Source organism: Mus caroli, chromosome 1, assembly GCF_900094665.2.
Source record: "Mus caroli chromosome 1, CAROLI_EIJ_v1.1, whole genome shotgun sequence".
Classification (NCBI taxonomy): domain Eukaryota; kingdom Metazoa; phylum Chordata; class Mammalia; order Rodentia; family Muridae; genus Mus; species Mus caroli.
In genome coordinates, this window is record NC_034570.1 from 31,817,069 (window position 1) to 31,840,701 (window position 23,633).

At 46.5% G+C, this 23,633-nt stretch overlaps 1 protein-coding gene across 3 annotated transcripts in view; it reads left to right on the forward strand.

Annotated features, from left to right (window-relative positions):
• The window catches only part of Vwa3b (von Willebrand factor A domain containing 3B), a 163,533-nt gene extending 141,860 nt beyond the window's left edge, over window positions 1-21,673 (forward strand). For 2 of the 3 annotated variants that reach the window (XM_021171379.1, XM_029476472.1), the window contains exons 23-29: window positions 6,073-6,184; window positions 7,658-7,782; window positions 9,496-9,633; window positions 11,462-11,562; window positions 20,602-20,778; window positions 20,970-21,197; window positions 21,620-21,673. In XM_021171379.1, the coding sequence (XP_021027038.1) occupies window positions 6,073-6,184; window positions 7,658-7,782; window positions 9,496-9,633; window positions 11,462-11,562; window positions 20,602-20,778; window positions 20,970-21,090 (774 nt within the window). In that variant the 3' untranslated portion in view covers window positions 21,091-21,197; window positions 21,620-21,673. Of the gene's footprint in view, window positions 1-6,072; window positions 6,185-7,657; window positions 7,783-9,495; window positions 9,634-11,461; window positions 11,563-20,601; window positions 20,779-20,964; window positions 21,198-21,619 lie in introns of all 3 variants that reach the window. The other variant, XM_021171396.2, reaches the window with a different exon arrangement.
• The last annotated feature ends 1,960 nt before the right edge of the window (window positions 21,674-23,633 follow it).

The following is a 23,633-nucleotide window of genomic DNA, read 5'->3' on the forward strand; positions in this document are numbered from 1 at the left end:
GAAACCTTAAGACTAAAATTCCTGAAACCTCACATTACCAGAACCACTATGTTATCAGGATCACACATTGTAAACTCTATACCCTCCAAGGTTGAGCTGTTAGGGGCCTCAGAAATTTTTCTCTGACTTTCCATAGGCTCCATGGGAACCCAGTCTAGGAAAGAAAGCTCAGATGTACTGTTTTCAGCATCTCCCTAAGAAACACAGGCTTTTCCCACAGCAAAGCCTCCAGAATCCACAACTAGAAAGATCCAAGGCACTCTTTATCCCCATGGCCTTGACCACCTTGGATGATCTGGAGGCATGAAATCTCTTTCCAGTTGTGGGAACCTGTCATCGGCAGCCCTGACAAAGCCTTGGGGATATGCCCACACAGCTGGCTGCATGTGTGTGCTTCTCACGGGCATGGCAAATGAGGAATCTGGAGTCCGTGGACTTTACATGAACGATGGCTTTGGATTTGGTGTGCTGCTTTATGAAAGGCTTTGCAGACAGGGGAGAGGTGTGAGTGAGGTTAGGTACGGTGCAACTGAGAGAGCGTGTGACTCTGAGGACCTGGGGCTAGGTTGTGACTTGGGCACTATGCATAAGAGGAATGCTAGGTAGGGAGACCTGGAAGAAAAACTTCTTTGAACTGTATAAAGTGAAGTCCAGTATAGCTGAACCAGTTGTCATTCATGCATGATAGCCCATTTTGTCTGTGGTTTTTAGATTCCCTCTTGTAGAGAGTAAGAAAGATCACTTAGCCCTGCTAATGAGCCTTTCTCGTGCCACCGTGAAAACATCAGCCTGTTCTGCTGACATCCGGATGGTGGGAAGCCCATCCTCTAGCACTATGAGTATTCTCTGAGAGTGTAAGGCCTCCTCATGTGAAGATGGGGGAGTCGCAAGTCATGGCTATGCACTGACAACACTGTCATCGGAGAAAGAGCAACAGGTGCAAACCAGCCACCTTATCCCCAGACAGCAGTGCCTTAATGCGAGCTAAATTCTGCAACATGGATAGGTGTGAAGGCCTCAGTGAGCCAAATTCTCAGACGGACTGGCAGGTGGAAAGGAAGGTGAGAGGAGAGGAAAGAGGAAACTCAGCCACCACCGCAATGCACCACAGCAGCTAGAGTTCTCAGCATAGGGCGCTGCCAAGGAACTCCAGTCACATCAGGGGACATCAAAGGAAGGAGGAAGCCGTACAAATGCATGCACGCGCACACACACTCAAACACCCCACAAATAACACTGACCAAAAGCAATTCTCTGACTGGTGGGTACCTTGTTCCAGCATGAGCTCCAGTGATCCCCCAAGGTGGAAGAAGCCACACCCACGTTGTTCCTTTAAGCTTAAAGGCGTCCCTCCTCACTGGAGGGTTCTCACTGGATGAGAACCCAGCACTCTCTGGCTTCCAAGGTGCTCTTTGTGCCTAGGCACAGATGCTGCCCATGCACCAAAAGCAGGTTTGGGGGTGGTTGTTGCCCATTGGAGGGGGAGAACTGAGTATGGAGAACTTACTGGCACAGCCCAGACAGGATGCAATCCCATTTAGCCAGTCCACAGAGAGAAACATTAATAAATGGGCTATAGCGGCAGGAAGGTAGTCAAGAGTCAGTCACCAGGAACCACTGGGACATACAGCAGCAGCAGCAGCAGCAAGGGGTGGTGGAAGATGGAAACCAAGAGCAAGGAAGGGCAAAAACCCAATGCTCTGATTTTTCCCTCTGTCCTCAGCCAGTGCCTTCTATGACCAGCTGTTCCAGAACCTGTGAGGAAAACAGGGTCTAGTCCTTGGTGGGGAGCAGCATCTGGCTGTACAGAGCAGGCCCCTCAGAGAAGAAAGACAGAGAATGGATTTGGGGCTGAGTGAGTAGAGGCAGTTCCCAGAGGTGTAAATGTCTTTAGGACTTTTCCTAAAGACACAGAGTTTATTTGTACACCATAATGTCATGTGAGAAACGTGTATTAGACAGGAAACTGGTGTTGGTGGCTACGTGCCAGGCAGTGAGATCGAAGGGGCACCAATAACACCCACATGACAGATCCCCAGGCATCAATGACTTTCAGCATTGAATATCTCAGACATTTTGTTTTGTTTTGTTTTGTTTTGTTTTTTCTTTTCATGATAGCCTTTGATGTTGCTAAGAACACTGGGCTGGGAGCTCTGGGCTGGGAGCATTGGGCTTGGAGGCCTTGCCTTCAGTGACTAAGTTAAGTCTCCTTCCGAGCCCAGAGCTTCCCCCGGCATCTGGGAAGGGTTGAGGGGCCATCTGCTTTAGCTTCCATCCCTGTAACATCTCCCTAAGCATCATAATAGCTATTCACAAAGTGAAGACCTTGGATGTCTTTAGGGTTGGAAGAAGGCCCTAGGAACCTGCAAGAGGGGAGATGAGGGCAGCTCACACTAGCTCTGTCCTATTCACCAAGCCCCCGAATGGAGTTGAATTATTATTCACAAAGACAGTTTGCAAATCTTCCGTTTTCATAATTGGGCACCCTAGAGAGAAGGGTGAAAGCACACTGGCCCTCCATGCGTTATCCTAATTACAGCAGTCACAGACCTCCTTGACCAAAGGACAAAGCAGGCACTGCTAAGCAAACTGGGCAGCCACTGGAGTGATTTCAGGGTCCTGGAGGTAGAGTTTAGTGATTCCAAAGAACAAGAACAGTTAGTGAGAGTTCTTACTATAACCACTGAAATGGAGACTAGTAGTGGTTAAGTTGTAGGCTATCCACATGCTATTACTGAAGGGGAAAGTTAGAAGCATCAAACCTTGTGTACCTTTACTGTTTCTAGCAGCCTAATCCCAAGAACATGGACAGGAAAGAGGCAATGACATGGTAGGAGGGTGGCATCTTTTGGGACCTCAGCATACATCACCTTGTGATTGGATCTAAAGAAAATATCAATGTATTCTCTGGATTTCGTAGTCAAGGCTGTAACATGTGCCCAGTGGTCGCTGGTTTGCCACCCTTCTTGGGGGCCTATGCTTAGAAGTATGTCTAATCGTATGGATTTCTTTGGAGAAGCTAGCATTTGTATTCTGAACATGCACCCGGACAAGGTCAGGCAAGAATGAGATGGGCTAGGTGTTCTTCAGTGTGGACCATGCAGCATCTCTAAAGAGGCAGCAGCTTCTAGAACAAAGTCATGAGCATTCTGCCTGAAGCAACAGCTTGTCTAACAGCCCTGATGATCTGTCCTTCCATTCTGGGAGGCTCGTGTTCTGCTTGCATGGCACAAAGCGTCTTCGGCACAGGCTCTTTCATGGGCTTCACCTTGATGACTCAGCTTTATCTGTAAGTCTAGTCTTACAGACCTCCTGGGGTACAGAGGTACCACTAAGGAAGCCCCAGGAGTGACTGCCCTTCCATAAAAGCACACGCTGTGGAGTAGACAGGAAGAATTCTTGACAATGGCAAGAGCAGTTGGAAACTTAAGCAGGAAATGGGAGTCACTAGTATTCCTGTGTTAGTCGGGTTACCCAGACTGAGTAGAAGAGAATGATCCTTTGAACAGGGTAGGTAGAAAGCGTGTGGGTTTCCTAGCAAGACTGAGAGATGCTACTCATTCACACAGCTAAGTCGGCAGCATTTGGAAACCTATTGTCTATCTCCTGGCGCTGACTCATCCCCCTGAGACCATTTTCAGATTCCAGACGGCCATTCTGAACCTCCTACAAGGGCTGGGGATGTTTTTGTTGTTTTATGACTACAACCCCAGGAGTTAAGTAGCATCCACCATCGATGCTACCAATTCATCCAATGCATCCAGTGATGTTGGGCCATTCTCCTTGATAGAGTGATTGAATCAGAGAATGTATAGCTTCCAAAGAAGCTTGTAAGTCTTTGCATGGTTATCAAGATCCCATTTAGCTTAGTGAGAGAGTCCTATTGATCAGCCATAGAGTAAATGTACTATTTTAGGAAGTATCAAATTATTATAGTATCAAATCAATATCTTTCATTTCACTCCTGATAACAGCTCATCATCCCCTTCTCCTGCTTGCATTTTGTGATTTTTTTTTTTATTTCCTGGGCTGAAGTCTGTGTTTCTGGATGCATCAGACTTTTCTTGACTTCCTGACTCCACACGGTGGTCACCTTTGCGCCAGGGCTTTGTCTTTTGCTTGCAACTCCAGCGTCTAAAAGCTGTCTTTAAATCACTGTGTTAGTGGGGTAATGCTTCCAAAGTTTCATTGCAATTCTTTTAAACCCACAAAGTAGCATCTGCATTGTTATAATTATATTGTCCAGTGCCATGATAAACCATAGGTTAGGAGCATGTGGGCCCCTTTGAAAGTCTTATAGTCAGAAAACTAAAAATTGCTAATAGGACCAAGAGAAAATGATTTCTTTAACCTTTGTGTCTTGCTATGTAAAGTTGTGCTACAAGTTTGTCTGTATTTAAATCGTTACTTTTATATGCATTAGACTTATGTGCATGATTTTATGTGTTTATTTTATTTTATATGCATAGACGTATGTATTTTCAGGATTCCTGTGTCCTTATCCTCCACCCCCTAAGACTTCCTGCTGGTCTGACCATACACATCTGTCCCCTGGAGATTTCTCCTGTTCTCTTGGAGTGAATCTGCATCCTAGATTCTCTGTGTTGTTCTTTCTTGCTTCATGCCCTCATTTTGCTGGAATACATTTCCAAGTAGCTTCCTATAGCAAGATGTACTGGAGGGGAACATTTCTACTTAAGGAGGTGATTTTTCTGTTCAATCTGCCCTTTGATTTGGTCAGTAGTTTTCTAGGACTTAGAATTCCAACTTGGAATTTTCTTCCAGAACTTTGAAAGCCTGGTCCATTCTAGTAGGCTGATTTCCCAGGCAGGCAGAGTGAGGACTAAGGATAATCCAGGCATAACCCACGTGTTTCGTTTCGTGCAGGCCGGGCCACTGTGTTTCTATATAAACCCTGTGTTTTCACACTTATCCATCAGAGACGCTAACTGTGAATTGAATTCTCTGTTGAAGGCACAGTCTCCTTACAGTTCTAGTTCTAGGTTGATAGCAGTTTGGGCCACAATTCTTTTTTTGTTGTTGTTTTGTTTTGTTTTTGTTTTTGTTTTTCAAGACAGGGTTTCTCTGTATAGCCCTGGCTGTCCTGAAACTCACTTTGTAGACCAGGCTGGCCTCGAACTCAGAAATCCACCTGCCTCTGCCTCCCAAGTGCTGGGATTAAAGGCATGCGCCACCACCGCCCAGCTGGGCCACAATTCTTAAGTAGTCTGCTGTCTGGCTGTGAAGCCATCTAGAATCTTAACAAGTCTAGTTGTAGGTATAATCTTTTTAAAAAAGGTTCCCTTTTCTTCAACTAGGTACCCAATTTTCTTTCACTCCAAACCATAGCTAGCTAGTAGCTAGCTAGCTAGCTAGCTAGCTAGATAGATAGATAGATGCCAAAGTGAACCCTTATGCAAAGGGTGACCTCCCAGAGGGTACAGGGACTCCACAAAAAGACTGAGTGTCAACTAACCTGGATCTTTAGGGGCTCCCAGAGATGGACTCAACAATCAAAGAGCATACATGGGCTGGGCATAGGCCCCCTGCACATATGTAGCAGATGTGCAGCTTGGTCCTCATGTGGGTCCCTCAACAAACTGGAGTGGGGCTTGTTCCTGACTCTATTGCCTGCTGTGGATCCTGTTTGCCTAACTGGGCTGCCTGGGCTGGCCTCAGAAGGAGGACATGTACCTAGTCCTGCAGTGACTTGATGTGCCAGGGTGGGTTGGTACTCAGGGGAGCCTCCTCCCTTATCAGAGAAGAAAGAGAAGGGCAAGAGGAGGGGAGGTGTGGGGCTTGGAGTAGAGGAGGGGCCTGGGATGGAGATGTAAAATAAATGAATGAATGCATGCATGAATGAATGAATGAATGAATGAATGAATAGGAAAAGAGAATAAAGTTATATGAAAATGCTGGAGGAAGAGGAAGAGGAGGAGGAGGAGGAGGAGAAGACTAACTTAGAACAGAGGTGCCCCAAAGGAGCAGAAGTGACCACAGGCTGACTCTGTTCATGATTTTACTATCTGTGTTACATTCGGCTCATCAGTTTTTACTGTTGGTCCTTTTCAGCAGCAGAAATTGCAAGGGTATCCAACAAAGAAAATCAAATCAAGAAAACTAGACCCTCTCAAAGGCCAGAAGGTCATTGCCAGATGTGAGGAAAATGGCTTCTATTTTCCAGGTACGTCCGTCCTTCAGATTTGTTTACTAATGAACATGGTGCCAAGGAGCAGAGAGCTGGCTCAGCCTGAACTGTGCTGAGGAGCAGAGGGCCGGTCCAGCCTGAGCTTTCCCCAGAACACTGATGCTTCATGAGTCACACTAAGATAGTCTGCTTCTCAAATAAAACAATGCTTCTTTTTCCTCCCCGGACATGAGGCAAAAGAGTACTAGAAAATGACATTTCTTTTCATCTCTCATTTGCATAGTGAATAATTTATTTTATAACCTACTGTGTTATATATATGTATAATATTCTGAGCATGCCTGTCTACATTTATTTGTTTTATTTGTGGGGGAAGGGTGGGCACATAAGCCTCAGTGTGTAGAGTGTGTGTGGGGGGGGGTGTATGTGTATGGATGGGGTCTGTCAGAGGACAACTTGGAAAAATCATAGTGATTTCTGCCCAGCATCATAGGTACAAGTTACAATGGAAAAAAGAATCAGAGGAATTGGGGTGCCACTTTAAACATACTTCTGGCCAGCTAACCTTGAACTTTCCTGTATCTGAACTCCCTCTTTCCTGTTTTAGCTGTTTGACTGTAGTCACTCAACTGCCCCATCTTTACAAACCCCTCATAAGATCATGGTGCTGATGGCATGTGATCACATGCTAGTCTTTGTTAATTACATGTGCTTACCTTAAACATACAGGCTCCTGTGCTCAGTCCTCAGCACAGCAATACACATACATAAAAAAGATTATAAAATCGGCCAGACATGGTGGCTTATGCCGTTAATCCCAATGTTTAGGGGGAAAGAGGCAGACAGAGCTCTGTAAACACGAGGCTATCCTGGTCTAGTTAGAGTTCTAGGCCAGCCGGAACTATAAAATGAGGCTCCATTTCTAAATAAATAAAATTATAAGATTAAAAAAGTAAATGAAATGTTCTCTTTGAGTATAACCGAAAAACAAAGTACTTGCTGGTCTCTTCCCTCCCTCCCTCCCTCCCTCCCTTCCTTTTTTCTTTTTTAGAAAAGGCAGGGCATGTGTCCAGTTACCTTTTCATTTATCTAATCTTAAATGAAAAGCTGATTGAGCTGGGCATTGAGGTTTCCTCTTTACTTTAGCAATGTAACTCCCTGCGCTCAGTCTCTAAGACATAGGACTAGAATAAATAGATGAGGAGATTTGGTTATGGGAGGTGCCCAGGAGGAAGATGTTTGCAGAAGAGCCAGCAGGATGGATACTGCTGGTGCTGAATGAGCAAGCATTCCTCCCGCACCTCTGCAACCAGAAAATTCTATTTCTCTCCTTTGCGTTCAGCCCCAGAAGGTATCAAGCTATATCTGACTCTTCTCTTCCTCCTGCAGGGATCACAAGGCTGTGCTCACTTAAACAGACATATGCTATGAGACCCAGCACAGAGCACAGCGGGAGCAAACCCACCACTGTCCTCACAGGGTTTTGTTTGTTTCTTCTGCCTCTTCCAGGGGTCGTGAAGAAATGTGTGAGTTCCTCCCACGCCTTGGTCGACTTCAGGTACGGAGACACCAAAGTCGTACCCATCTCCTTCATCATGCCTGTTGGGGGCGCCATGCCCTGTCCACAACTTCAGGTACCAGCTCTCTGCTCCCTTCTGAGACTTTATACCAGCATTTCTCAACCTGGTTCACAACCCCTTTCTTGGGGGGGGGGGCGCAAATGACTCTTTGATAGAGATTGCCTAAGACCATCAGAAAACACAGATGTTTCCATTACGATTCATAACAGAAGCAAAATCAGAGTTTTGAAGCAGCAACAAAATAACTTTATGGTTGGGGGTCACTACAACATGAGGAACTGTATTGAAGGGCTTCAGCGTTAGGAAGGGTGAGAACCACTGCTTTATACTGTCCACAGGTTTTAGATTACAGAGGATGCTAAGGTCCCTATGTGGCCCTCTTGGCTCCAGCAGGGAGCTTGTGTTTGGGCAGGAAGAGCAGCAGGTAGTTTCCCCATCACCTGGTAATTTCTCTGCTGGTGACTGATGTGCCAACTCCATTGTATGTAGCTGGCCGTTGTGTACAGTGGCCTATATACTATCTCGAGACACTTGTCTCAAGGGGGAAGTAACTTGTGCGGCTCCCAGACTCCTGAAGCTCTCAGCATGGAAGTCTGCATCCATTATGATAGAACCAGTGATTTTCATGACCTTGTAGCTGGCCACTGCTGGCCTGTTACGTCATAATGCAGTGATTTCCCCCACCCCCCACCAGTGTGCCTTCCACAAATGAGACATACGAATGTGTTGTCATCTGATTACAGATGCATAAACAATACACCATGCCTGGTCCTTCCGCCTTCCACCATCTTGACACCCAGGTGGGATGGCAGGGCACAGAAGGAAAGCCCTTCGAAGACTCATGTTGCTGTTTTCTTGCATGGCACAAGCCAAGGAGTGGTCAAATGGGCTAGCCTTGGCCTGTTCCTACTTCCTGGCTCAGACCCACAACACGCCTCCAGCACCCTTCCCCTGACCACTGAGAGCCTCTTTGCAAAAACCATCTGTACCTGTGTGTGACTGTCTTAGTTAGGGTTTTACTGCTGTGAACAGATCCCATGACCAAGGCAAGTCTTATAAAGGTCAACATTTCACTGGGGTTGGCTTACAGGTTCAGAGGTTCAGTCCATTATCATCAAGGTGGGAGCAGGGCAGCATCTAGGCAGGCATGGTGCAGGAGGAGCTGAGAGTTCTACATCTTCTGAAGGCTGATAGCAGAAGACTGGATTCCAGGCAGCTATGATGAGAGTCTTAAAGCCCACACCCACAGTGACACACTTCCTCCAACAAGGCTACACCTTCTAACAGTGCCACTCCTAGGCTGAGTATATACAAACCATCACAGTGATCTTTCCCATGGCTTCCATGTCTGTACTTGGAACACCACTCCTTTCTTTATCTGGAGGACAGCCCTTCTGACACTGAGGACACGGTCCCCATATCTTTATATCAAACACCCTAGGTCCTCCTTCATCCCAGTCTTTGATCCTACCAATCTCTGGGAGTTCCTGAATCCTTACCATCTTGATGACTATCCCCGGACCCCTGCCAGTTGCCAAACGCCTACCAAAACTTGGGTTTTCCAAAGTGTTCCCCAAAACTGTAGGTGCGGCCAAATAAGCTTAAAGAATTCTGGATCCCTTTCTTATCTGATTAAAAAAAAGAAAAGTTCTATATGACTTTCTCACCCATACCTGCCAGTCATCTGGCATTGTCTTGAAAGAAACTTAAATTATGTATGAGCTCTGTGAACAAAAGATTTGCTGTGAAATGCGCTTTCTCCTACAGGTTGGGGATTACGTGTTTGCCAAAATCATGACAAGCAAAGGATTTGACTTCTACGTCCCCTCCATTGTTATAGCACTTCCAAACCACAACATGGCTTCAGAGAAGTTCTACACAGTTTTGAAGTGTAACAACCGCAGAGTAAGCAGCCACCCAGAAAAGAAAGCTGGCCAGAGGGAGCACGGCTGTCTCCTCCCCTACTCGAGAATGCCTTGGGGTTTGGACTCTGTGCTGAGAGCACATCTTCTCCTTGTTTCTATGTGGGAGAGTCACTTGGCTTTCCTTGTCAAACTGCAGTAGATGGCTGGACAGGCTCACTCTGGGTTCTCTCTCTCTCTCTCTCTGTCTCTCTCTCCTTGCCTCCTTTCTCATCCCTACCCCCATTTCTGTATGTGTTATATGCATGTGTCTGGATGCATGTCCAGATGTGTAGAAGCCAGAGGCTGCCACTGATGTCTGCCTCTCTACCACCTTCCACTTTATTTACTGAGACAGGGTCTCCTGCTTGAATCTGGAGTTCACTCAGCTCATCTGGCTAGCCAGAGATTCTAGCGCTGCCTTAAAAAATGCCTATGCAGCCTTTACATGGGTCCTAGGGATCCAAACTCCACTCACACTTGCACAGCAATCTCGTATCCACTGAGTCATCTCCCCACTCTTTCTGGGTATCGTCTTGTGCTCCTCTGCAAGCCCTGTAGATATAGACACTCCTTGGACCCTTCTCAGCCCTGTCCTCCTCTGCTACCTCATGGTCTGTCTGTTGGATGAGCATCCCATGTGTAGTGCTGCTTAAGTATATCTACATGGGAGCAAGCAAGCCAGGATCAAGTAAAATGGTGTCCCAAGGCATGCCTCAGGGAATAGGGAGATATGCACAGAATGGCCTGAGGTCCTTAAAGAAAGGTCTCAGATTCCAGGGAGTGACTTTGTTGTTAACCCCAGGGCAAAAGGGCCCTGGGGACCAGAATGCTACAGTCAGGGGAAAGGACATTGGAAAGCATGCACATAAAGATTCTGGAAACGTCACGAGGGAAAGCAAGACTTTCAGAAAAGAGATGGCTGAGGTTGGAGCAAAGGTAAAAGTGTGTGTGTGTGTGTGTGTGTGTGTGTGTGTGTGTGTGTGTGCATGTGTGTATGTAGTGTGTGGTGTGTGCATGTAGTATGTGCTTGTATGTGTGTGTGTATAGTACATGTAGTGTGTCTGTGTGTGTGTGTGGTATGTGCATGTAGTATGTCTATGTGTGTGTGGTGTGTACATGTAGTATGTCTATGTGTGTGTGGTGTGTGCATGTAGTATGCTTATGTTTGTGTGGTGTGTGCATGTAGTATGTCTATGTGTGTGTGGTGTGTGCATGTAGTATGTCTATGTGTGTGTGGTGTGTGCATGTAGTATATCTATGTGTGTGTGGTATGTACATGTAGTATGTCTATGTGTGTGTGGTATGTGCATGTAGTATGTCTATGTGTGTGTGGTGTGTACATGTAGTATATCTATGTGTGTGTGGTGTGTGCATGTAGTATGTCTATGTGTGTGGTGTGTGCATGTTGTGTGTGTGTGGTGTGTGCATGTTGTGTGTGTATGTGTGTATGGTGTGTTGTGTATGGTGTGTGCATGTAGTATATGCTTATGTGTGTGTGGTGTGTGTAGGTATGTAGTATGTCTATGTGTGTGTGGTGTGTGCATGTAGTGTGTGTATGTGTGTCTATGTGTATAACTAACCAAGATAGACTTAGCAATTGACCTGGAATTTAGAGGAGTGACAGAGAGGAAAAACTGGCTTTAATTCAACAACAACAATAACAACAACAAATTTATAATGCAAACTCTGAGCTTAACCTGCTCTCTGAGTGGCACTCTCAGCAGGGTAGTGACTGGTAGCTGTGAAGATGGCTTGAGCTGGAATAAAGCTATTCCCGAAGTGCGGACTTCCTGGGTTCGATGACACGACCTCTTTCTGTGCCATTGCAGGAATTTTGCCCTCGGAGTGCTCTCATTAAGATCAGCCAAAACAAGTATGCCCTGTCTTGCTCAATGATACGATCATCCCTGGTTGAGAAGAACGGAGCAGGGTAAGTACACCCAACCCACACCTCTCAGGTATCCACAAGTATCTCTTTATCTGTTTACAAGCAATTTATTGCTTATACTGGAATAAGCAATAGCCTATCGCTGAGATCCACACTGTCTGAGACTAGGTGAGAGGAGTGGAGACGGAAGAGCCAGTTCTGTGACGATCAATGTCCTGCCACTGAGCTGTTCTTTCTCACTCTGTCTAGCTCCCATCTCAGAGCCAACATCATTTTCACTGGTCCTTCATACAAACATCTAACCCTGCCATGAAAAGGAAGAGCTTGCTTCCTTTTTGTGTGTAAGAATTCAGGAACTTCCAATTAAGCCTCACTTGGGAACCGTCCCCTGACTGTCCCTTCCATATGGGGGTGGGGGTGAGGGGGTGCGGGGGGGGGGCAAAAGTGAGGTGCTGAAGTGGCATCACACATGAATGTGTTAGAGGGTAACTCAGGGTTCCCAGGGTCTACACTGGGATGAAACAAGCTCTGCGTGAAGTAGGGGAGTTACTCAGAGATTCGCAGGCAGATCTGCCCAATGTCCAAGTCTGTGGCCAGCAAGAGCAAGGGTGGGGTCACAGAGCCATGACCTTGGAGGGAAAGTCACATCAAGAAGAAGCAGATGCGGGGTTTGAACAAGGGTTGTGGTGAGGGGATTCGGGAATATCACCTCTGATCTCACAGAGTGTGTGTGACGTTGAACTTATGTACAGAGTGTACACATATATGCCCATGCATATTTATATTCTCTGCCTGTAATTCCATCTAGCTCATACGTCCCTTCTCTGCTGATCTCTTCTGTACAGTTGGATAACCTTGATTCCATTTAGTTCCCTCCTGGGCCTTCCCTAAACCACGGATAACCAGTTTCCCTATACCCCTTAGCAGAAAGGGATTCTGCGGAGCCCAGCTGAGGCTCCCACATGTCCCAGGCAGCATGCTTTGCCCATCCTGACCCAATGCCTGCTCTTGGAATTCCACTTGGCTTGTGAACCTGCCCTTTCAGGTCTGCCATGGCGTTCTGGGTTTTCTCTCTGCCTGACATCACACTCCCCACCCCACCCCACCCCCCCACACACAGACTGTCACTTCTCAGTGTTTCTTACACCAGGACCCTGTTCCTTTCTCTAACCCATTCTGTGGCTCTGCATCAGAGTTACAACCCCAGAGAATGATCCTACAGTGTATCCCCATCAAAGCTTCTCAGGTGTAAGTAATACGCAGTTGTGGTAGATAATTTTCATGGAAACTGAGTCTTAGATCCATATCCATGCCTGGCGCCATGTAGGTGTTCTGCTTATAATGGGAATGGCATTAGTTCCAAATGGTCACTGGATTGTTGTGTACATGTGGAGAGAGAGAGAGAGAGAGAAAGAAAGAGAGAGAGAGGAGAGAGAGTCTTGGGGACCACAGGAGGATGTTGGGTATCTTTCTGAATCACATTCCTCATTATTTTTAAAGACAGATTCTCTCATTGAATGACCAGTGAGCTCCCAGGATTCTCTTGTCTCCACTCCTCGACATAAGGGTTACAGGCACATGTGCTGTGTCCATCTTGTATGTAGTTGCCAGGAGTTTGAATGCAAACCTTGCTTTCACAGCAAGCCATCTCTCAGCCTTCCTCTCAATACCCCCACTGGACATTACAGAAGCTCCAACACACACACACACACACACACACACACACACACACACACACACACACACACTGAACCCATAGTCCCTACACCTGCTCCCAATTCTGGACTCTCTGCTCATCATCCTCCCCACGAGTGATGGAATTGCTCAGAATCTGCTAGCCATTCCCCATGCCCAAGGTGCCTCTAGGTTATGACGATCCAAGCCTGGATATGTCCTTCAGCTCTCTTGCACCCTAGTGCTTTCTGTAGAAGCTCTGAGCTACTCCAGCCCAAGCCAGCCCCAAACCCATCAAACCCAGGCATCTTCCCTGGGGGCTCAACCAATTAATCTTCTTTGAATGCAAAGTATTCTTGCACCATCTCCCTCGTTTAAAAGTCCTCAAATCCCATGCCCATCTGTGCCCCCCTAATCCTATCTTAATCTTTCCACCTTTTGATTTTTAAATGCCTTGGTGTTTTGCATGCATGTGTCTTTGTGAGGGTGTTGGGTCCCCCTGACCTGAAGTTATGGACAGGTGTGAGCTACTGTGTGGATGCTGGGAATTGACCTTGTGTCCTCTGGGTGCTTTTAACCACTGATTCATTTCTCCAGCCACCCATCTTAGGCTCGTATTAGTGTGATGTAGCCTGTCTCCTGGGTCTCACTCATCCCTAGTCACTCCTAACGAGCCCTCCAGGGCATACTAACTCCTTCCCAACACCAGGTCTCTGTGCTTTGCGTGAACTATGTGTTACTTTCCCAGAAGACGATTTCTTAGCCACCTGGGAAAGTCTAAGACTGAACTCAAGCATTCTGACTATCACGACATATCCTGGTACCCAGCTAGCTTCTGGCATACACTAGGGTGATCTATACTACTGCATCCTGGGTGAGTTTTCGTTATGGAAATTTTCCCTTGCACTAGACCTCATCTCAGTTCTCTTTCAGTCGATATAACAAAGTGTCTAAGGCTAGGAACTTTTCAAATTAAAAAAAGATGTTTGTAGTTCACTTTTGAAAGTGGAAAGTTAGGTCAGGTGACTCTCCGCTTGGCCTCTGGTCAGGGCCTTCCTGGACGTGTCTGAACATGGTGGCTACCATGGTAAGATGGAGACGCTAGAGACTATGGAGGAGCTCGGTTTGTTCTTATCTATCAATTGCGCATTCCAAGAGACCACAATGATCTCTTAAAGGAGCTAAGTCCTCACCTTTAAAGGACCCATCACCTCTCCCACGGACACATTGAAGGCCAACCCTGCAGCAAGTGAACCTTTGGAGACAAACATTTTCTAAATTCTAGTCCATGATAAAGCAATGTGAATACTAGTCTAGGTATTGACTATTTTCACTGAGTTCAACATTATCATTAATCACATTTTAATTAAAACTCATTTCTTCCCATATGAAGAAGAATCTTTGCTTCCCATGTTCCCTGGGCCTTATTTAAATTTCTTGGCTGCTAATTATCTGCTCTCACCTCTAGAGCTTTACACAGGAGATAGAGTCATTGACTCTTCACTTTCTTTTCCTTTCTGTTCTTGATATTTTCTAGGAGCAACAGGCAGGAGCCATCTTCAACCTGCTAATTCCAGAGCTTAATCAGCCTCTGCTTCTATAGCCAGGGCTGAACACCACAATCCAATGTGGCCATTCTCTAGCCTCGGTCCTCCTTTAGGTCCTCTGCTGATACCTAAGTCTCACTTAACGTACTCGCCATCTCCTTTTGCATGTCTGTAGTGAGTCCTCCGGCTGTTAGACCAAGCAGCCGTTAATGTGAATCTTGACTCTCATGTTCATGTTTACATGTCATTAAAGAAATGCACCACAGGTCATGACTCGCACAGGACAGTATTTCAGGGATTGATTCATCAGTGAATACCAAGCCAGGGCCCCCTCACTTTCCCATCCCTGGGTAGATCAGCGAGTGGCGACTGACAGGCATTTCCTCAGGTAGACTTCTCCTCTCCTGTCCTCAGTGGAGGGTTTTACACAGGAAAAGATGGGAAGGAGACTATTCAGACGAACTCTACGATCAAAACTGACCAGCCAGAGGTCACGCAGTTTTCCATTCCCACCCCCTGCTTGACAGCTAAGTGACTCTCTGAGACCTTGAATAAGATGGTCTTGCAAAAGACGCCATCCCATTAGCAAAAGTCTAGCTCTCAAAGGACAGCACTGGCCTCCATTCCTTTGCCTCAGGAAATGTGTGGGGGCAGGGGGAGGCAGCTGCTTCTCTCCTCTTGTGTCATCCACTGAGCAGGTCTGCTGAGGGGACAAGACTTCTCTGCCTTCCCTCTTCCTCCGTGTTCTATAGAGTCATACCTACCCTTTCTGAATGAGAATACTCTCTAATCGGTCTAGAACACTTCTTTTCACGAAGACATATGTGTTTCTCTGGAGATGTCAGAAACTCTAAGAAGCAGGCAGAATGGGAGGAATTCTCCCACCCCACCCCTTTGGCATCCTTTCTCCTCACCCAGGCAGAGATGTCCCTGGCCTTCTCTCTTGGGGTCCTATTCCTTCCTATCAGAGCACTGTGGCCTCGGATTGCTGCAGGGGAAGGCACCTGGTGAGTTTGACGCTCTGGCTTCTGGTTTTCTCCCTGTGGGGAAATCACCTCAACCAGGTGTCACGATGCTATCTCCAGACTAGGGCATCTGACAGGCCTGAGCAGAATTCAGACACCTGGTGCCCTGTAGCTGGCTGCAAATCCTTCCAGTAGAGCTGGAGTCTGCCCTGCCCACTTGACAGAGCAAGGCCCGGGCAAGTCAGATCCCTAGAAAAATGTGCTCTTGAGAAGTTTTTTGATTTAACAATAGTGACAATATTCCAGATGTGGTTTCAGGAAAGCCAAGTAGGACTAATCATTTTCTTTAAGCTCCAGAAAAAAAATCCATCTGATTGATTGGCACTGTGTGATCTTGGGGACGCTGTTGTGTGTGAGACCGCCAGAAGGAAGAATTTCCCAGGACTTGGTGATATAGCTCGTTTGAGTCTGTGGTCAGCTCACTATTCCCTGTAGCACAAACATTAGCTTCCTGTGGTCTCTCTTTTGAGCAGCTCTGTGACTTCCACCGATTTGGGGATGTGTTTCTGTGGGAGGGGTGATTCCCCAGTGACCCAAACTTCTTCCTGAACAGTGCCAAACAGCCTGATACTGCCTGCTCAACAGCCTTGGAATTAACTCATTGACTGAAACATTTGTGCTCCGTGCAGTGTCTGGCCTTGTGTGGACAGGTGGCTTTCCTTGCTCTGACCTGGTTTTTCCTGACAGCTTTTCCTGAGAGGGAGCTGGGCATTAGAAATCAGCACGTCTGTGCATTTCATCAGCTCCCTTCATCTCTGCAGTTAGATGAGAGCCTGTTTTCTATCCCAGAGCCAAGCCTTGAAAAATAAGCAATTCAGCAAAAAATCTGCCTGGTGATTCCCTACATTGTCCATAAGGACAAAGGCTACAAGGACTGTCACACTGTCCTCAAAGTCACAGAGACTCTCAGACCGATGCTATCAATCTCTTGATTTTCTGCCTCTTCAGCTGTGGATTCAGAGCCTTTCTGATCCCCATAAGACATCAGTGTGGCATCCATGCCAGAGCAAAAGAGACACTGAGGCAGTATAGAAAAAAGGCCTCTGGGAGCCAGCAGGAGAACCAGTACGTTGACAAAGCTCGATCCACTGACTAGGTGGATTTTGATCCTAAGAACAAGGTAGCATGGTTTCTCAGCACTTTCTTCCTGGAAGTGAGACCAGAACCTTCTAACGAGCCAATTAAGACGCGGTACCTGGCTTCTCACTCCAACTCACTCTGTACACATTTTGATCCTGTTTATAATATTACAGATTAGATGTCCCTAATCCAAATATCCAAAATCTGACATGCTCAGAGATGGGAATTTTTTCTTTTTTAGAACAAACCTGATGCTACAATCAGAGAATGTCACACCTGACTCAGGAGTTAGGCTAGAGTCACAGCTCAGAGACATCTAAGATACAGTAAACCTCAGCTTGCACAAGGTGTATACGGGTGGGAAAAGCAACTGAATCTCACACTTAGACTTGAGTTCCATCTGCAAGGTATCCCTCACATATATGCAAATAGCCCAAAATCTGGAACACTTCTGGAGCCAAAGATTTCAGATAAGAGACACTTAATCCTGTATTCAATCAAATTATAACCTACAACAATTAAACATCACCTAATCTAATGCTGCTGTATGAGCTTGAAAAATAAAGCCATTGAATGGGTCAGTGTCCAGTCACAGGTATGGCCTATGCCCACAGGGTCAGGGCAGCCCTTCCCACCTCCAGAGTGGTTGTGGCCAAGAGACAGAGTAAGGGGAAGAGAGCAGGAGTGAGAGCTTGCACACCAGCCCTGTGTGAGAATGCTTCCTTGTAGCCCCAGGGCAAGCCAATCTCCCGCCAGATGATCTTCTGGCCTCCTTGGGTAGTGAACACACGTGCTGCACTTAAATAATTCAGGCAAAAATACTCATAAAATAAAAACAAATCTTTAAGAGGAGACAGCTTTCTCCTGATCAAACCTTCCTTTTGTTCTACACAATAATTTGTCTTGTTCTGTTCTTGTTCCAAAAGGAATGCCCAGTCATATTACTTATAAATTAAAAGCAACCGGCAAACCCTTTTAAATCCACAGTCTAACATGTCAAAAATAATCATTGTATTTGGTTTGCATTCTTATAGACTATTTTTTATCAGCTGTGTCCGTTCATATTTTTCTTCAAAGCCAAAAGCTTTATTGATTTTTCTTATCATGTATAACAGCTGCAAAACATCTTTTTAAATGTGGGGAACATGGGGTTGGAGAGATGGCTCAGTGGTTAAGCACATTAGCTGTTCTTTCAGAGGACCCAGGCTTCATTCTCAGCACCCACATGGTGGCTCACACTGTCCATATCTCTAGCCTCAGGGGATCCTACCCCTTCTGCTGGCCTCTGCAGTCACCAGGCATACATGTGGTGCACAGACATACATCCAGGCAAAGCACTCATACATGTAAAAATAGATAGATAGATAGATAGATAGATAGATAGATAGATAGATGTGATTTTTTTTAATGTAAGAAGTGGAGAACATATCAATTCTACTGGAACCTATTTCTCAGAGGCAACTGTTTCTAATTTGCTTTCAGGTGCCTAGTGTGCTTTGCTTATTCACAACCCTAATAGCCAATGTGAAAATAAATGTATTCTCTTTTGTAACATCTTCCCAGTTACTAATGTATCCATTACCTTTTACTATAACAGTAATACCTGCTCTTTATTGCCTGCCTAAAATTCCATTAGTAGGTGGCCTTTAACTCATTCATGTGACTCGTCCCTGCAAAAGTGATTATATTTTTTTTTCTTGGCCCCTCTGACCCTCCTCCCTCGGTCCCTGAAAGCAGGTAGACAGGTCCTTGCTTACTCTCTGAGTATTTGTAGAATGAAGACAACTCCTCATTGTTCTTACTCCTAAGGAGCTGTGTGTTACAAAGTCTGTAATCAATGCTGACTGAGGGCCAGTGGAGAAAAGCAAAACACAAGCAACTTAGCTCTGAGGGGGGCTTAGCTCCAAGAGTCAGGGGCTTTGGGAGCCATGGGGTATAAGAGTTCAGATTTCACAGAGCAGGTGTCCCCAGCACAACCCCCAGGCATGGCCTCCAAGTGTCTGGAGGCACCTGTTCTACCAGAGATTTGATGTCAACAGGAGCTCAGACCTCACAAGACAGTTTGTGTGTGGGGTCCAGGAAAGTTTTTTTTATTCTGCTCTTCCTTAGGCCAGTTTTTTTTTTTTTCCTCTCTTGGGAATTCCCTTCTGAGCCTTGTGGCAGTCTTTGAAAATAATCACATCCGATAAAATCTTAATCCCTTACAGAGTCGTTTGAGTGATGGGATTTTTCTATTTGATAATAACTAGAAGGCTTCTCCCAGCTTGTCTTTTTTCTCTGCCGTCTTCTAAAAGGAGTAGAAGCAGTGATGCGCCAAAGTTAATTAGGGCAAAGACAAAACAAAGCTGGTTCTGAGCGGAGACAAGGGTGGTCAGGTGCCATTTAATCCCAAGTATTTGGTGCTCTGAACACAGCCTGACACAGCCTTAACATGGGTCCCAAGGAAAAAATTGCCAAACCAGTGGGCCGTGGTGAGTGGACTAGAATGTAGTCATACCATTGCCAAGATACCCTCTCTGAAGAAAAGTCAACACTCCTTGGTAAATAAGCTTCGTCCAGTGCATTCCCTAAATAAGTCTTGATTTATGATATCATAGGCAGGGTTTGGTTTTTGTTTTGTTTTGTTGTAGTTTTGGTGTTTTTTTTTTATTGGATGTAATTAAAAGTCATGTCGCTAAGATACAATTTGCAAAACACATGAAACTGAAGAAGAACGAAGACCAAAGTGTGGACACTTTGCCCCTTCTTAGAATTGGAAACAATCACCCATGGAAGGAGTTACAGAGACAAAGTTTGGAGCTGAGACAAAAGGATGGACCATCTAGAGACTGCCATATCCAGGGATCCATCCCATAACTAGCCTCCAAACGATGAGACCATTTCATACACTAGCAAGCATTTGCTGAAAGGACCCTGATATAGCTGTCTCTTGTGAGACTAGGCCGGGGCCTAGCAAACACATAAGTGGATGCTCACAGTCAGCTATTGGATGGATCACAGGGCCCCCAATGGAGGAGCTAGAGAAAGTACCCAAGGAGCTAAAGGGATCTGCAACCCTGTAGGTGCAACAACATTATGAACTAACCAGTACCCCGGAGCTCTTGACTCTAGCTGCATATGTATCAGAAGATGGCCTAGTCGGCCATCACTGGAAAGAGAGGCCCATTGGACACACAAACTTTATATGCCCCAGTACAGGGGAACGCCAGGGCCAAAAAATGGGAATGGGTGGGTAGGGAAGTGGGGGCGGAGGGTATGGGAGACTTTTGGGATAGCATTGGAAATGTAATTGAGGAAAATACGTAAAAAAAAAAAAAAAAAAAAAAAAAAAAGTCACGTCGCTGTTGGCATGACCATGCACCTTGAACCACCAAATTTGAGAAACTCAGGGCTATGGAAACTGTCTATATTTTAAAGCTCTAATTCAGGGGCAGGACGGGGGTTGGGGCGGAAGCAATGATAGAGGCGGCTGGCTCGATGCTGGTGGACCTTGGTTGGCACCTGAGCTTGAGTTAGCCGTTTCTTGATTGAGTAGGGACTGGTCCACTTGGCTAGGTTTTCCCTTCTGTGTGGGGCTACTACGCATAGACATGAGCTGAATGAAGTACACCTAAAGTGTCCAACACCTAAGGCTGTGGACAAAGCATGTGAACCCCTGCAGAGGAGAGTTGGAGATTTCTGCACACCTCCCGTAGCAGTCAAGCCCCGGCCGGCATGGACGTGCCTGAACCTCTCCTCTGTCTCTCTTTCTCTAGGGAGGAAGTAGATGGAAGTAATTCTTCCAACATCTGGACTGTGACTGAAGAAGCCACTGGGAATTTGAAACAACCGAGACAAGAGAACGTCAGAAAAAAGAGAAAGAAACGCACCAAGAGGCTCCCTCTCCAAGAGCTGATGTGTTCTGATTCCGATGGTTCCTCCCGCAGCACCAGGTCCCCTGAACCTCTCCCCGGCCCCTTCCCTGAGCCCGGGGTGGGGGATTGGGAGGCACCCTGAACCTATATGATGACACTTTGAAGCCTAGCGTATGTGAGACTGCCCCCCAGTTTCCAAGCCAGTGTAGGTCCCAGCACAAGAAATCGTCCCCACCCCAGTCATGCTGACATCCATTTTCCCAGAGAAGGTTTTCCACACGTGGCCTCGGACGCCGCCAACTCCGCCCTCGCCACACTGTCACCAGGAGCAGCCCTGCCCTGACAGAGTCCAGCCACCCACAGCGAAAGGGGCTGAGGACCCACCGCTGAGGGACCCTAAAGAACCCCAGTGGCAGCTAACTTTAAGCAAGCCACTGTCCCCCAGGGCTGCTCAGACCCCAGCCTCTGGACCCTGTGGAGCAAGCCTCTCTTCTGAGGTAAGGCTTGCCTTGTTTCTACCCAGTACCTTCCCTGTGGATGAAAGCCAGCTCCCCCATCCCCCAGCCTGGCGCTCCTACTGTCTGAGTTTAGGGATCTTTCTGAGCATTCTTTGCCCCGCCTCCCCTGTCGCCACAAAACTGTTGTCAGTCTTTGGATACACACTTAGCAGCCCTAGCCTGGCAGGCGGCTGTCAAAAAGCCCCGGGGCTCTTTGAGGACTCCACGCAGTTAGGCTCCACACCTGAGGGGTTGCTTTAAATTGGTTCTTCCTTGTGGATTAAGGATTTTGCCACACAGTGTGGAGACTGAGTTTACTACTTGGTCGGTGGCTTGTCTGAGAGCTGTAAGGCCGAGTGTTCTCTATGTTACTATTTCCTGAACATTTTTAGTGAGCCCTTCCTAATTGATTTTGTCTGTAGTCTGTTGTAGGTACCTCTGAGTGCAGAACCCGAATAAAATCTCTTACATTGGAAACATTATTCTGGTTGCTCATTTGTTACCTCCCCTCTCCCCTCTCTCCCACCCCTCTGTCCTTCCGTCCTTCTGATCCACCTGCCTCTGTCTCCCAATCTGTGGGATTAAAAGCAGGCACCACAGAGACCCAACTTGCTAATGTCTTCTTTAAACACAATTTACTATCAATGTATCAAAGTAGTCAGTTCTGCTCACTAATTTCAAAGCTGAAATAGCTCTCTCAAAGTCTCCTTTTTCTAGGCGGTAACAGTCCTTAGGCTGTTAAAAAAAAGTACAGATTATTAATAAGAAACATATTGGAGACTTTTGGAAAATAGAAAAGACAGGACCAGTTCTGATATTCAAAACGTGCACAAGCCGATTAAACGTAGTGTTCACATTCCCGAAAGCTAACTGAAGACAGGCGAGGAGGCATCCACTTCTAAAATCATGGGAGAATGAGACCGGCCAGCTCAGCCTTAGGCTTGAAGACAAAAAGGAAAGAGTTGGAAACAGCAAAGTGGGGGAGGAGCCTGGGAGAGCTGCATTTCCTCCACTCGCACCAAGAAGCACTCGTTCCTCTCCAGGCTTGAGAGGAAAGCCAGAAGGGTGTGGTGTGAAGGAGGGAAGTCCTTCAGTCCCTGAAAGCATGGATGCCCTGATGTTCCACTTAACTCCACCAGAAGCCCAGCAGGCGCTGAGCCAGGCTTCAGGACTGTCAGCAGTCACTAGAGGACTGTCACCTCCTCCACATCCTTCCTGTCTCTCCATTTCAATGTTCTTGGGCTTTTTATTCCTTCTCCCCCCCCACACACACTAAACTTTTGTTTTAATGGGCCACAATGAACAATAACGCTAGAGAAGTTATTGACCCACGTGTCGGGGAAGTCAGCTGACATCTGATGGTAAGTCAGAGAGCTGAGCTCCTCTGCAGGTTGAATATCTGATATTTCTCTTAAACATTCCCTTTGACCCCCCCTTTCCTTGAATGTATAACCTGCCAGTCCATTACCACATCTCTAAATCCAGACTGGATGAGGGCACAGTAAACCCTCGGGGTGAATTTTCCATGGGAAGATGGCTATCAGTGAGGCTGCCTGGGTTAAAACAGCCACATTGTAATTACCACATGGAACTTGAATAGAAGTCCCTAGTATCTAGAAAACAAAAATGGGAAAGCATCTACAAGAACTCAGAGAGGAATGGCCTGATCTGCTTTTCTTTTGTGGGTCTGTTGCTACAATTGGAGAGTGGAAACAGAAATGGAAGAAACTGGAAACAGGTGCCTGGAACGTGCAGGGGCAGAAACAATAGCAGGGAACTATGGAGCAAAGGAGGGGGAAGGGAGGAAGAACATTCTATCTCAGTTAGAGAGAAACAGCCTTGGAGGTACCTGGCAGACAGAGCAGGCATCAACCCTGAAGAACGTGGGTCTCCAGCCTCCAGCATCTCCAGCCTCCCAGTGTCTTCAGCTTCCAGCTTGAGTAAGCCAATCCTGCAATGGCTGGTGCGATGTGTCTAGCACCTGGCAATCTATTCTTTGAGTCCCCGATAGATATCTGTGCTTTCCAAAGACTGGCCCCCTAGCCTGCTGCCAATTCATGTGAACTTCCCAGGTCTATCAGAGTGTCAACTCCTGCTGGTAGCTGTCCAGTGTTGGAGGCACATAGCTGGAAAAGTCTTAAGTGCTCCCCAGAAACCAGCAAGCAGAGCCTGCAAAATAGTAAAAGTCCAAAAGAGCTCACTATAGAGGTCTGATGTTTCCTCCTTAATATCAGATAAAGGGAATGCATTGACCTCATCACTGGATAGGAGAGTCTATCTGGGTCTCCTGTTTCCATGATCCTCCTAAGCATGTGGGAAAGGAAAAAGTCAAAAAGAAAAAAAGGATGGGAGAAGAATATTGAGATGCATGACAATGCCTGTCACAGGAGACTCTAAATGGCCATCCCCTGAGGGTTCAATGGTACTGGGAATTTT